At 42.5% G+C, this 14,767-nt stretch overlaps 1 protein-coding gene across 5 annotated transcripts in view; it reads left to right on the top strand.

The window, feature by feature from the left end:
* Nucleotides 1–13,564, top strand: part of WASHC2C (WASH complex subunit 2C) — a 49,499-nt gene extending 35,935 nt beyond the window's left edge. For 2 of the 5 annotated variants that reach the window (XM_070569134.1, XM_008524311.2), the window contains exons 22-31: nt 762–917; nt 3,131–3,313; nt 5,155–5,283; nt 5,405–5,485; nt 6,070–6,192; nt 7,166–7,228; nt 7,582–7,794; nt 9,445–10,062; nt 10,885–11,062; nt 12,850–13,564. In XM_070569134.1, coding sequence (XP_070425235.1) covers nt 762–917; nt 3,131–3,313; nt 5,155–5,283; nt 5,405–5,485; nt 6,070–6,192; nt 7,166–7,228; nt 7,582–7,794; nt 9,445–10,062; nt 10,885–11,062; nt 12,850–12,989 — 1,884 coding nt within the window. In that variant the 3' untranslated portion in view covers nt 12,990–13,564. The remainder of the gene's footprint in view (nt 1–761; nt 918–3,130; nt 3,314–5,154; nt 5,284–5,404; nt 5,486–6,069; nt 6,193–7,165; nt 7,229–7,581; nt 7,795–9,444; nt 10,063–10,884; nt 11,063–12,849) is intronic. The other 3 variants (XM_070569137.1, XM_008524313.2, XM_008524314.2) reach the window with 3 other exon arrangements.
* The last annotated feature ends 1,203 nt before the right edge of the window (nt 13,565–14,767 follow it).

The following is a 14,767-nucleotide window of genomic DNA, read 5'->3' as shown; positions in this document are numbered from 1 at the left end:
TCGCTCTGGAAATACACTATATGATTCTTTCAAATGAGTGGACAAACGTGTGCTGGCTGTTAGTGTAAATTAGGAAGAAAGTAAAAGTACAGGCTGGGTAGAGATACAAATAATATTCCTATCAACAAAGCAACTGATATTTACTGAAGAGAACAGGAAAACCTTCCTGGGTGACACCTGAGCTGGGCCTCCTTTGAAAGATGAGGATTTGCTTTTATCGACAGTGAGGAGCAAGCATGGAAGTATGAATGTTTATAGTAGGTTTAAGGAGTAGTAAGGATTGATGAGGTGCTGATGAATAAAGGTGGTGTCAGTTAATTATCATGTTTAGCATTTGCTTAATGCAAACAGTGAAGGCTAGGGGTGGGAGATAGAGTAATCTGGTGGGTGTTTTATTTTAGCAAGAAAGCTCTGGATATGTCTGAAATGTAATAGGAGGGAGGCAGAGAGGAGAGACTAGTAATTCTCTGGGTGGCAGAGATACAGATCTAAGCAATGGCAGTGTCTGTGGAGTTAACAGACACACAGAGACACATGCACACGATGTGGTGGCAGAAACTGAAGGACTGTGTCTGCAAGTCGGAGGCAGGAGTGCTCATTGCTACTCCCTGTTTGTGCCCCCTTCACTGTCCTGTCCTCTGTCTCCCACCACGCTCTTTAGCTAAGGCCCTCAAGAGCACAGTGGTTTCTGCTTGTTTTATACATTGCTGTGCTCGTCAGGCAATTCTTGTTTTTGAGGATGTCCTTCACTCTTTTGGCAGAAAAAAGAGACCGTCCCTGAGGTACCACCTTTGCTGTTCAGTGATGAAGAGGAGAAGGAGGCACAGTTCGGAGTGAAACCAGTGGATAAGAAGGTCGAGAGTGTCAAAGAACCGACAGAATTTGGGAGAACTCATATGGTTGATAAGTCAGAACAGGTGGACTGTTTTTTCCTTGTATCTTCTGATATGTTTGTCTCTCATATGTTCTTGTAAAACGCACAGAGGCACACACATGCACACACCCTTACATTTTTCTACCACAGACAATAAATGGCTCATTTGTTGAAAATTTTGAAAACACTGGGAAGTATGCAGTAGAAAATCTGTGATCCCACCATTCAGGGAAACCTTCCACATCTTGCCTTTCAGTCTTTTTTCCACGTGCATGTGTGCACACAGTGATGTGCATTTTTCCACTTTCCATCATTATTGCCATTTTATCTTGATATCTGTTTTGCCTTTCTCTCTCAAGGGTGTTCTTCCACATCTTTGACATTTTGGTTTTCTCTCTACATGTCTGCTCTTTCTGACTTGTTCTCTTCTCTGTAGCATTTGTTACCTCTGGTTCTCTTCTAGTGTCCACCTGTACTTGAATTAAAATGACAGTTTGTTTTGTTTTGTTTTTTAAGGATTGGCACCTGGGCTAACAACTGTTGCCAATCTTTTTTTTTTTTTTCCTGCTTTATTTCCCAAACCCCCCTGATACATAGTTGTATATCTTAGTTGCAGGTCCTTCTAGTTGTGGGATGTGGGACACCGCCTCAACGTGGCCTGATGAGTGGTGCCATGTCTGCGCCCAGGATCGGAACCCTGGGCCGCCGCAGCAGAGCGCGAACTTAACCACTCGGCCAAGGAGCTGGCCCCTAAAATGACAGTTTTAAGAAGACTTTAGGGCCAGCCCGGTGGTGCAGCGGTTAAGTGCACACATTCTGCTTCGGCGGCCTGGGGTTCACCAGTTTGGATCCCGAGTACAGACATGGCACCGCTTGGCAAGCCATGCTGTAGTCGGCATCCCACGTATGAAGTAGAGGAGGATGGGCATGGATGTTGGCTCAGGGCCAGTCTTCCTCAGCAAAAAGAGGAGGTTTGGTGGCAGATGTTAGCTCAGGGCTAATCTTCCTCAAAAAAAAAAAGATTTTAGTTTGCTAGTCTTTCATGTTTAATTATGTTGGCTGTGAATTACGGAGCAAAGTGAAATTTGTCTGTCTTCTACAACATTAGCTTCCTCCTCCTGGGCAGTCTGTCTGTCATGTCCTACAGTAGGCCTGTGGATATACGGCTGCTGCTGCATCTGGGAGTCAGTGATTGTTTTCTGTCTCTGTATGCCTTTTCTTTTTTTCTGACTTGACTTGTCTTCTGTGTGTTCAACTCCTTAGGTTCAGTCTCTTCTCTAGGGCCTATGTAAAGAATGTCGCATGTCCTTTGCTATTGAGGCTCCTTGGGGCCACACTGGGGCAAACATTTTATTTGTACCTGAGTCACTCTGTGACATTCCTTTCCCATAGTTTCACTGTGGGCCTTTTCCGTGTTCCTGTAGTTACCTCAATCATAGCCCATTCCACCCTTGAACTCTACCTGCTTGTCGTACTGCCGTCTGCCTGGCTTGAGTCTAAGCTCCTTGAGGATTGGGGCCAGGTTTGTTTTGCTCATCATTATATCTGTAGTACTCAGCATATTACCTTGCACAAGTAGACACTTTGAAAATGTCATACTTCTTCAAAGAAGCACATTTTTTTCACAATTTAACCACTCTGAAATTAGGATGCAGCCTGCAGTCAATGGCTTGTTTAATTGGGAGTTGTTTTTTCTTTCTTGGTGGTTCATACAATCAGTGGCATCTTACCTGAGATGTGGTACTTGTTGAATGAATAAATGCTGTATTTTAGGATTATTTTAGAGATTCTAAATACAGTGCAAGCCACCTACAATTTATTTGTGTGATTTTGTCAATGAGGTTTCTCCTTGGGACTTATGTATTAGTTAAATACTAGGAAATATATGATCCATTCCCAATGATCGGCATTTGTGTTCCCTCTATGACTTAGAAGTTATTTACAGCTCATGAGCAACCTGTGTGGATCAGGGTTATAACTGATGTGTATATCTCTTGGTAGGAAGGAGGGACCCATGGCTTTAAACTGATTGGAAAAATCATCTTTGGCTCTGAACTGTCTGTGCAGGATGCTGCCTTGGAGCAGCCGATCAGGAATTGACCTCAGTGTTTTGTTACCTGGAAGTGGATTAGCTGTAGTGTCCTGAAGCTTGTGAAGGTGGCAGTTACCGAGTTAATGAGGAGCTTGGGAGGCTCCACAGTAGAATTTGTATTTCTAGGTGTTACTTATTTCTTCCCTTATTATTTCCATTTTCAGAAAGGACCTCTGACCACATCTACTCAGGAAGCTGGCAAGCATTCCGATTTATTTTCTTCCTCATCCCCATTGGACAAAGGAACCAAAAGTAGAACCAAAACTGTTCTTAGTTTATTTGATGAGGAAGAGGATAAAACAGAAGATCAAAACAGCATTCAAGCTCCAAAGAAAGAAGTAGGAAAGGTGAGCAAAAAAGCAGTAAAGGTTCAAATCTTTAGAAGGATAAAAAAATCTCATTTCATGGTGTTAGTTCTGTCATGTGAGTTGCTGAAGAACTGAGGGTTCTAATTTCTCATCATCCTCACCAACACTTACTGTTGACTTTTTTGTTAATAGCCAAGTGTTGGTGAGGATGTGGAGAAACTGGAACCCCTCATTCATTGCTGTTGGGAATAAAATGGTGTAGCCGCTGCAGAAAACAATTTGGTGGTTCCTCAAATTGTTAAATGTGAGAGCTACCGCTTGACCTAACAGTTCCATTTCTAAGTGTATATCCAAGAGAAATGAAAACACATGTTCATACAAAAACTGGAATGTCATGTTCCCAACAGCGTTATTTATAATAGCCAAAAGATGGGAACAACTCAGATGTCCGTCAACTGATGAATGCATAAACACCATATAGTATATCCATACAATGGAAGATTTTTTTGTCAATAAAAAGAATGAATTACTGAAACACACTACAACGTGGATGAACCTTGAAAATATGCTGAATGAAAGAAGCTAGTGACAAACAGCCACATATTGTACAATTCCATTTATTTGAAATGTTCTGAATAGGCAAATCCATAGAGATAAAAAGATAAAAGTAGTTGCCTGTGTCTGGAGGCTAAAGGAATGGACAGAAATTGAGAGTGACTGCTAATAGTTTTGGGGTTTCTTTTGGGGGTGATGAGAATGTTCTAAATTTAGATTGTGGTGGTATTTGCATATCTATGAATATACTAAAAATCATTGAATTACATACTTTAAATAGGTGAATTTTATGGTATGTGAATTTTATCTCAATAGGGATATTAAAAAAAAAACAGATGGCAAGCCATAGATTGCTAATACTTCTTCTAAGTCAAACTGATGGTATGATCCAAGTTGATTTCTACAAAAAATGTTTCATAAATTATTTTTATTTTACCAGTAGTATAATCCTGTTTATAAATGAGAGCCACACGCAGTGAATATGAATAATTTGCTATGTTTCCTTCCAGTCTTTTACTGTATATAATTTTGTACTGTGATTTTCACGATTGTGAAACTTTTAACCCTAGTTGCTATCTTACCTTGCTTTTTACGTATAATCAATCATAATAATTATCAATTTTTAATGTGACATTTTGTCAGAAGTGAGTTTCTGGCTTTAATCTGTGGTCGTGATTCTAAAGAAGAAATAGGGGAGAATTTTACAGTGTCAAGTCTGCAGCATTGTACTATCAAACCAAGTAACGTGAATAGTAACTTTCAAATGTCAGATATCCTAGCAAACAAGAAGAACTCATTTGGAACTGCAGGTGGTAGGATAGAAGGTGGATGAGCAGAGAAAGGTTGGCTGGTTACACCTGTGCTAGGTCTTTGGCCTAAGGTGCTGGGGCTACATGCTGACCTCTCTGTGTAGTTTCTGGTATTAAGTCGGCTGCTGTCTCTTCCCTTCGGGAATGAAATGGAGAGAACTTATTTAATTTTGTGTGTTTTTACCCCTAAAATGTTTCTCATTATGGAACTAATAGATTGTTCTTTAAATAAAAAGTTCTGACTACACAAAGGTTGAAAAATGATCTTTCTAGATTATGTGTGTGTTATCTGTATGTGTAAATATATTCTCCTGTATTTTTCCCAGCTCCATAGTATCCGTGATGTGACTGTGTCCTTCCCTTTCTGATTGGCACTTGGGCTGTGTCCAGCCTTTAGCCTTTGTAAGCAGAGCTGCAGGGTGTGTCTCTGTTGTTCCAGTTTTGTGGCTGTGTGTGATTTTCTTGAGATAAATCCCCAGAAGTCTAAACATGGATCAATTTCCCTCTTTTTCCCAGAGTCCCGATCCTGTTGCCCGCCCCAAGAGCACAGGTGTCTTCCAGGATGAAGAGCTCCTTTTTAGTCACAAGCTCCAGAAGGACAATGACCCAGATGTTGACCTTTTCTCCGGCACCAAAAAAACCAGGGTCAGTTCTAACTGGTTCTCCACATCACGGCTGTGTTATTGTATTTAGGTATTATCCCAGCAGCTCTCTTGATAAGCTGGATGTTGTTTTGGATGTTGAAGTTGGGTTTTGTCTTTTCTAGTTGTTAGAGCCAAGTGTTGGGAGCCTATTTGGGGATGATGAAGATGATGATCTCTTCAGCTCGGCCAAGTCGCAGCCTTTGGTACCAGCCTTTTGTTCTCCATACTGGGGTGTGTGGGAAAGCTTCTGGGAAAGGAAATTAACGTCCAGTTATATGATTAAGGAAAATACACAGAGGACTGTGATACTTATCTAGTAAACGGATGGGAAATAATGTGCTGTTGGCAGTGTTCATGTTGGCTCCATCTTTTGTTCCCTAACTAACGTTAAAGCATTAACTAACCCCAGCTTTCTTACTGTATGACAGATGTGTTTGATTTTTAAGTTATTTACTGAAAGACCAGTGCATGCAATACGGTGACTAAATATTCATGCCTTTCAGGTGCAAAGCTTTAAATCTGAGTGTTAGCCTGTGTGTGTTATTTTTACCCCTGCCCCAGTAGATTTTGTGAGTACTTTCTATTTTCTTTGTATCACAAAGAGGACTTTTGAGGAAGTGACAGTCTTTAGAATGCTATTTCCGAAATGCTGCCTCTGAGTTAGCTCAACCCTCATTTGAGAAATGACTTTTAAAACTCAGGAGCCAGATTCCTTTTTTAAATTATGACTTGTCTTTAAAATTTCTAAGATACCTGACAGATTTTTGATATTCTTTTTCTTTTGAAGATACCAGAAAAGAAGAAGGTAGTGAAAAAAGATCACTCTGTTTCCTCTTTCAAGAACCAGAAACATCCTGAATCCACTCAAGGTAGCAAAGAAAACAGCATATGGAAGTTGGAAACACCTCAGGTTAGAGCTGATGTCCTTAAGGACTTTCAGATCTCGATCGCATCCCAGTAGAGATTAACTCCATCCTGCAGAGCCAAGGCTGTTCAGAGTTCTCTTAATTAAGGAAGAAACAGCAACTAGGACTTCCTCTTTCTTCACTGTATTTTTTGAACCCTCACTCATCTCTCCCTTCCTCATTCCACACTCAGCCCCATGAGTCTATACTTACCATGATTATTTTGGGAGGACCTCCAGATTCATTTCTAAAATAGAGTTGAGGTAAGGCAAAGAATCTTCTTCCCACTGGAACCCCCATTTCTCCCTTCGGGATACCTTGGAGTAGAATTACATTCGAATTGAAAATAAATCACATCCCATTTCTTACCTCTTCTGAGATCATTGCTGAGAGGCCTCTGTCCTCAGCCGTCTTCTCTATGGAACTCCTCCTGAGAACAGGCCAGGACTGGAGAGCAAGTTTTGATTCTGGCCTGCAGCTGCCCCTGGGTGTCTCATTGAGACCTCACTGTCCCAAGCTGTGAAAATGAGGCCCAGGACTTGCACGTCTCCAGTGACTCATCCTAGGTTTCAGCTTCTTGGCTTCTGGAACCAGTGCATTAGGCTGTGGGTGAATTTCTGTGTGCTCCATAGTATTTGCTGTATGGGATAACTGGCATGGTCATTTTGCAACTAGTCAGGTTTTGGTGCTCTGATAGATTATGATTCTTATGAGTCTTATTTATGATCTCTGTCTCCCTTTCCTCCGTGTACAGTCTGACAGCCTTCCACTTGCACAGTGGATGAGGAGGCATAAGCAAAGTAATGTTAGTGAAATGTTCTAAGGCCGGAGAGATTTGAATGCCTTTTCCATTGTAGAATTATACAAAGTGACAGCTTTATTCCATCACAGATTTATTTATAAGCTTAAGTGTAGTCCCAGGGACACTTTTCTTTCTATTTCCCCAATGGATTTTTAACTGAATGTAATTTCACACAGGACTCACCAGGTCCCGCTCCATTTAAAACCAAAGAGCCATCCCCTCGGATCTGGAAAATACAAGTAATTATAACATGTCTGGAATCTTCATTGCCTGCCTTGTGGCATCTATAAACCTTTTTGGATTTTTACTTTTGTCAGCTGCTGCCAGGCATTTTCTCATTTCTTCTCCACCCTCTAGTTGTTGCTTCTTGTGTGCTGCATCTGTACCATCCTTTCTTTGGGCCCACTGGTGGGCACAGGTGTATAATCCTCTGTTTTAATTCTAAGAGTAGATCAGGAGACTTCCCTACGTTTCTCTTTCTCCTGTCGTATTATACATTATGTACACTGAGTCTCTCATCCTGTGTCACAGTAATAATAATAGACTACTGTGTTTAGGAAAACATAGAGTAAGTGTCATTTTTCTTCTTTAGGCAAATTTAGCGATTAACCCAGCAGCCTTGCTGCCTTCAGCAGCTCCCCAGATCTCTGGAGCGAAGCCGGTTTCACCAGAACTGGCTTTTCCTTCGTCTGAGCCAGGGAGGATCCACGGTCTGGAAAGTGTGCTGTCTCTTCCTGGGAGCGGGGAGGCCGGTGTGAGTTTTGATCTTCCAGCTCAGGCGGACACCTTACACAGTGCAAACAAGGTGAGGAAACCGTCTTTGCCTGCCTGCTCTTTTCTAAATCACAACAACTTGTGTGTTTCTTCCTAGTCCATCAGTTACACACAGCAGGCTGACCCTGACTCCCCATTTGAAGGAGGCACCTCATCCTTCCTTCAGCCTCTCCGTCCTCTTTCCACCTCCCTATTCTGTATGCACGTCTCCACTGCCTGCGTTTGTTACATTTAGATTCTGCTCAGTAGCCACAGTGAAGTCCCACTACCTCTAGGAGGCCCTCCTGCACTGCCACCTGGAGGTCTGCTAAACACAGAGCAGATGGTGTTCCTCCTCTGCTGGCTCCTCACTGCCCAAAGGAGGACATGCGAGCTCCTTGGTTGGGTATTAGAGCCTTTTACAATCGTGCTAACTGAAGCTTCCAGGTTCCCCACCGGTCACCCCACGCTGTCAGCCTGCACTCCAGTCACACCAGGCACCATTCCTTGAACACCCCGTGCCCCCCTGCCCCTGCGCTGCCATCTGCTCATGCTGCTTCCTCTGTCAGGAATGCTCTTCCTCATCCACAGCTCTGCTCAAACGTCACTGCTTCTGTGATATTTCCCCTCCTGCCCCCTTGTCCTGGGCTCCTTCCTCTGAGACCCATGGCACTTACTCCCTGGCTAGCACAGTGCCATCACACTGTTGCATAGGAGTGTGGACTTATGCCAGAGGGGCTGTGAACTCTTGGAGGTTTTGCTTTAATTTTAGTTGGTTCTCTTCTTTCTGTCCAGTCTTCCTTCTCTGGAAAGTCATAGCTGACCTCTGAGTAAGCGACAATACGATACCCCTGGCAAAAGCATTCATTTCAAGTGTTTGCAAACCTCTTTTCCTTGTGAAAAACAAAGCGTCCTTCCTTTTGTTATATTTTTTTGTTAGCTTTTTCTTTTGGTTAAGTTTAAATCGGCTACTTAAAATTATCTGATTTTCTTCGTAGAGGGAAACACAATCGAGTACTTTGCCCAAAGTGGCTTGTACCTTCTCAAAACTACTTGATTGTATAGTTGGGAAAATATCACAAATACTGCATTATTGCTAATAAGTGACTCATATCTTGAGGTTATATTAAAAGTTCTGATTTCTAAACCACAGTTTTTATGTGAAAAATTTGACATTTGAATTTAATGTTTGTTGACTTGAAGAAAGGGCACCTTACATTGCTTCTCTTTCTTTATGGTCGCATATCTCCCTGCCCTGGAGCCCATTTTAGGCTAGCCCCTAATAAAGGTTGGTCCCAGAATGCCCCCTGGTTCTTTCTTGTTTTGAAAGATAGCCACATTTAAACTGAGGGCTGCCCAGGGGCCAGGGAGGTTGTGGGACTTAGAGCACCAGCGTCTCTACTTGTCAGGGTCAGAGGCAGAGGATGCCTTTTGTATGAAATTGAACAGAAATTGCCCTCAAAAGACTCAAAAATGGGCAACACTAAAGGATTAAGAATGACGTAGTCTTGCAGTATTAGGAGCTATTAAACTCCTTTGGAAATTTTTAAGAAATAACCTCTTCTGTGTCTTAGATAATACTTGATTGAGGTAGACCAGATAACCTTACGTTATTTTGAGTTGCAGATCATTTGCTGTGTTAACTTTGAACACTTTTTCTTTTTAATCATCAGATCAACATGTGGTTTTTTTGCCATTGCAGAGCCGGGTCAAAGTAAGAGGGAAGCGCAGACCACAGACCCGTGCAGCTCGGCGGTTGGCTGCCCAGGAGTCCAGTGAAGCTGAGGACATGAGTGTCCCCAGAGGATCCATCGCACAATTGGCAGATGGTGCCGTCTCACCAGATGGCTGTCAGCCGCAGCCCAGGGCAGCTGGTGGAGAAGGCAGTTCTGAGGCGGTCGTGGCAGCTGCCATGCCTTCTTGGTCAAGTGGTCCTGTGCCTGGAGTGGACAGAAGTCCTTTTGTAAAATCTCTGGGTCAGCCTCTTGAGGATGACCTTTTTGATTCTGGAGATATCTTTACAAAGGGCACTGGATCTCAGTCCACGGGGAGAGGAAAAGCCAAGGCGAAGGCAACAGAGAGCTCAGCCAACCCGCCAGGGGCAATTAAAGAAAAGAGCCCCATGTTTCCTGCCCCAGGTGAGGCAGGCAGCGATGATGATCTCTTTCAGTCTGTTAAACCAAAACCAGCCAAGAAAACGAATCCCTTCCCTCTGCTGGAAGATGAAGACGATCTCTTTACAGCTCAGAAAGGCAAGAAGAATGAGTCAAAACCCAGCAGTCAGCAGGATGTCATCTCAAAAGCACAAGATATTTTTGAGGTAATAGGACATAATGGTACATTTTTGTGCATGGTTCTTTGTTAAGGAAAATACCTGATGGACTCATTTGAGCCATAGATTACATTAAGCTTATTGTTGCTGCCCGATCTCTACTTGCTTAGTAATTATAATTAGGTTTTCTTATTAACTGTGAAACTTACTCAGAAGTAGTTTTTTATTTTGTTTCATATAGAGGCTAGTTCCTGGCTGGCCATAGCTATTGACTTAGGTCTTGATTTTTATAGTTTCTGTCAGAATGGTGCTATAGTCAGCTTCCTTGGCATGCCACTCTGTGACACAGATAAAGCAGTCTTGGTACACCTGGAGTGTTTAACCTCTGGTTCTTGGGGAACAGGCACTTGCTGGAGCTGAGATTGAGTACAGGCAGGAAGGCCTTCAGTGGTGCATCCTGGGCAGATGTTTACAAGGTGAACTAGGACCAGTGCTCTGCTCCCCAGAGCTCTCAGGGAGGGGAATCTGATACAGACAGGACAACAGATTAATAAGATGTATTCAGATAATGGTAAGTGCCATAAAGAAAACAACCCAGGGCAGTGGGGCCGAGTGCTGGGTCTGGGTGAGAGGTGCTCCTTCAGGGAGGACTGGTAGAGAAGGCCTCTCTGTAGAGCTGGCATTTGAGTGAGACTAGAAGAATGAGAAGGACTGGGGCAGGCAGAGGTCTGGAGTAGCCTGTTCCAGGCAGAGGAGGCAGTCACTTGGCTGTGCCCGAACACTGGTAGCTTGCATTTTTACAACTTGTTGAAGTAAGTGTTTTTAATTAAATTTTGATTTGAAATTTTTTTTTTTTTTTGGCTTAACAAGGATGACATATTTGCTACAGAAGCAATTAAACCCTCACAAAAAACAAAAGAGAAGGAAAGAACATTTGAGTCCAACTTGTTTGATGATAACATTGATATCTTTGCTGACCTAACTGTAAAACCAAAAGAAAAGTCTAAAAAGAAAGTGGAAGCTCAGTCTATATTTGACGATGATATGGGTAAGTTTGGTTTCTACACACGACTTAGAGAGTCCTTACCATTCACTGACTTGATATTTATCTTGCTACCCTTGGCTTGGCCTTTTCCTGAAAAATGTTTCCCAGTGAGTTTCCTTTGGCTTGCTGTGTGATCCTGAGTTAGACTCAGGATGGATAAGTAAATGGACTAGTCATTTTGGTGAAACAACTTTTTGGTGTGAGGGACATCAAAGAATTTGAAGGAGCCCAGACTTTGACCTTTAAATATGATTTAACTTTTCTGTTAGTATGCCCCTTGCGAGTCATCTTTGACAAATCTGAACACCCTGATGTTATGAAAGGAGGATCAGAAACTACCCAGTGTGCTAAAGTAGGCTCAGGTGGCTGCCTTGGGTGTGATTCTGTTGGTTGAGTCAGAGTTCTAGCTGGAGAGTGAGCGGCAGTGGTTCAGAGAATGGAGGGGCAGTGCAGGAGGAGAACAGGACTATATAGGAAAGCAGGTATAACTCAGACTTTGCGTCTCATCAAAGATATTTAGTGTTTGTAAATGTGCTCTTTTTCCCTTCATGGTATAACATCTATTTTATTAATGGGCAAACCAAATGACCCATAACCCTAAATATAGGGCTTCTGGTAAATCCTGTGTTGGTGGATAGGACTTGGTTTGAGGCCACATGTATGCTTCCTGTTCACTCTCCTCTGTCTCTCACGTCTTGACCTTGGGGTTAACTGGAAAAAAGCTGGGGCTGCAGTCCCCCAGTGGCTCTCTGCCCCGAGCAAGCCGTGTGCTCTGTCTCCACCAGCTTCCCACCATATGGGGTGCAGAGGAGACTTCGTTTCTTCTATAACAAAAAACTAATACATGCCTGTTGTAATAGATTAATACTATTCGGGAAATGTAAAAAGTGAAAAGCAATCCCTAGAGGTAGCCATTATTGAGAGTTTGGTGTGTATCCTTTCAGACATGGTGATCTGTATACATATAAATATATACTTATTTTTTCCAAAGTAAAAATATACTTTACCTGTTCTGCTGTTCCTTTTAGTTACTTACCGTCTTCCCGTGTCAGTACATAGAGATCTACTTCCTTGTTTTTAGTGGTTGTGTAGTATTGTGTAGTATCAATAAGCCGTGAGCTTATTGAGGGTGATCTAGATTCTAAGTTTTCTCTATTATAAATAACGCCATGGTCTTTAATGTTTGTGTATACATATCTTTATGTACACATGCTGAAATCTCTGTAGGATAGAATCCTAGCAGTAACATTACTGGGTTAGTAACATTACTAAGATGAGTCATGAAGCACTAGAGTCAGTGACCCACTGAACACAAATGTAGTCAAAGACTTACATTCTTAGCATTGAGATGCCTCAGATAGATGCATTTATTCTGGAGGAGGCTGACTCCTATGTGGGATTTCCTTTTGCTTATTTTTATTGCTGTTTCCTTTTAAAATCCAGTGGGAAAAGAATGTAGAAATAAGGATAACATCACAGATGGTAAAGTCAGGGGCTGGATTGGAGGTCCAGCTGTCCTTCCCTTTTTCCTCTCCTACATGTGCACACACATACCTTCGTAGCTGAGAAATTGTGCTCAGAGAGAACCTGTGACTTGTACGGGATCATACAACTTAATTTAGTAGGAGAGCCAGGACCAGAATGTAAGAGGCTTGGCTCTTAGTCTTTTTTAGGATCCCATACTGTTAGCAGACTTGAGTCTTTGCTGGTTTGTGTTGAAATGTCTTACAAGCACCCATTTTCTTGCCTATTCATCAACTCCTTTTCTTTCTTTCTTTCTTTTTTTAAAGATGACATCTTCTCCTCTGGTATCCAGGCTAAGACAACCAAACCAAAAAATCGATCTTCACAGGCAGCAGCTGAACCAAGATCTGAACAGAAGGTGTCCAACATATTTGATGATCCCTTGAATGCCCTTGGAGGCCAGTAGAGTGTACAGGGTATCACATCTCACCCTTCAGCTGCGGCCTGGAGTTAATGATGCCATCTTATATGCTCAGTGGTGTAACTGAATTACAAAAAGCGAATACTGAAACAGCTAGCTCACCTCTTACCCAACGCACCTAGTATTTTTCTGCACTGATTTTAATCATGCTTAATACTGCAAAACAAAAATAAATGTTTCACAGTGTTTGGTTTTTTTTTAAACACTATTTTGATTTAATTAGCCTTGGTAGGGCCACAGTATGATTTAGGGCACGTTAGAGGAGAAACCTGTTTGTGCCTTTCATGGGTGGGCAGGGAATTGCAGAGGTAGGAAGTGCCATTCGGATGACCCGGAGTCTTCCTTACATGGAGGGCAGCCCTAGCTTAGTCAGAGCCTGGGCAGTTGATAGAGGAAGAGGATGAGAGATTATATACCTCATGAGGCTTTGCAGTAGGAGAGGAGGTTTCCTCTGATTCCACTGAATTCTGAAGATGCCTCTACATGTCCACCAAGGCAAAGTTTGGCAAACTGTGGCCTCCACTGTCTGTTTTTGTAAATAAAGTTTTATTGGAACATAACCATACTCATTCATTTACGTATTGTCTACGGCTGTTTTCACTCTACCAACAATGTCAGAGTTGTGACAGAGACTGGATGGTCCACAAAGACTAAGATGTTTTCTATCTAGTGCTTTACGGGAATGGTTTGCTTACCTTTGCTCTCAGGCATTCATTGCCAGTCCTTGGAGCTTTGCATTATTTTGTGAACAAGGTAAAATGAAACCCAGGTAATGGTAGGGAGAAGTGCTAAGGAGGAAATGTCAGCCTCTAGAGCAGCGTTGTTGCATAGAACTCGGCACTGATAGGAATGTTCTGTAACTGTTGTCCAGTGTGGGTAGCCACTAGCCAGCCGCATGAATGGCCGATCCCTCTTCTAGTGTGTGTTTTCCTGTGCTATGTCATCTTGGTGATGAGTATTCAATTTGTAACTGTGGCACAACCTTTTAGGCAGGCCTGATTGGCTTCACTAATTCTGAACCCACTAACTTCTTCCTTGGGCACTTTTAAGATTGAACTGGTCGTTGCTCATACTCAGAGTCAAAGGTTTTGCCCTGCTCTGCTGTGAGAGTGAACCAGTGGCAGAAGAGGGTGCTTACTAGTTGCCTACTCCTTTTCCCTATGCCGTTTGTGCATCTACCTTCTACCCGTTAAGTTACTTGTGTAGGTAGTTTCCTGCTCTGAGTCTGAGCCCAGTGTGGGGTCTGACTCGGCAAGTATTTGTTAAACACGTTTTTCTTTTGGAGTGATCAGATCTACTGATCTGTAATTAGGATTGATTCCAAGGAATTCAGGAGATAATAGAAAATATGCAGATTGCTATTTTGAGAGGTTCGAAAGGGGGAGGGAACCTATACTTACTGGTCCTGTGGTAGTCACTTTTCCTGTTATTTTATTCAGTCTCCAGAACTCTACCAGACGGGTAATGTCTTCATTTTACAGATGAGGCTAAAATCTGGAAGTAGAGTGGAATAGTGGAGCAAGTTTGGACTTTTGTATTGAGACCTAGATTTAAATCGGGTTGCCCCTCTTGGAGCTGTTGGAGTGTAGGCAATTTGTTTTTACCTTTGTTAGCTTCTGTTTCCTCTTTTGTCAAGTACCAACCCTGCAGGACTGTGATGGGAGGGAATCTGAAAAGACCTTTGTTGACTGTCTGGCGCTTAAAGAATGATAGATGATGGTGATGAGAATGGATGATTTGGCCAAGGTAACAGAGCTTCCAGT

This window comes from Equus przewalskii, chromosome 1, assembly GCF_037783145.1.
Source record: "Equus przewalskii isolate Varuska chromosome 1, EquPr2, whole genome shotgun sequence".
Taxonomy (NCBI): domain Eukaryota; kingdom Metazoa; phylum Chordata; class Mammalia; order Perissodactyla; family Equidae; genus Equus; species Equus przewalskii.
Note: the sequence above shows the minus strand (reverse complement) of the source record. Positions and strands in the feature narration are given on the sequence as shown.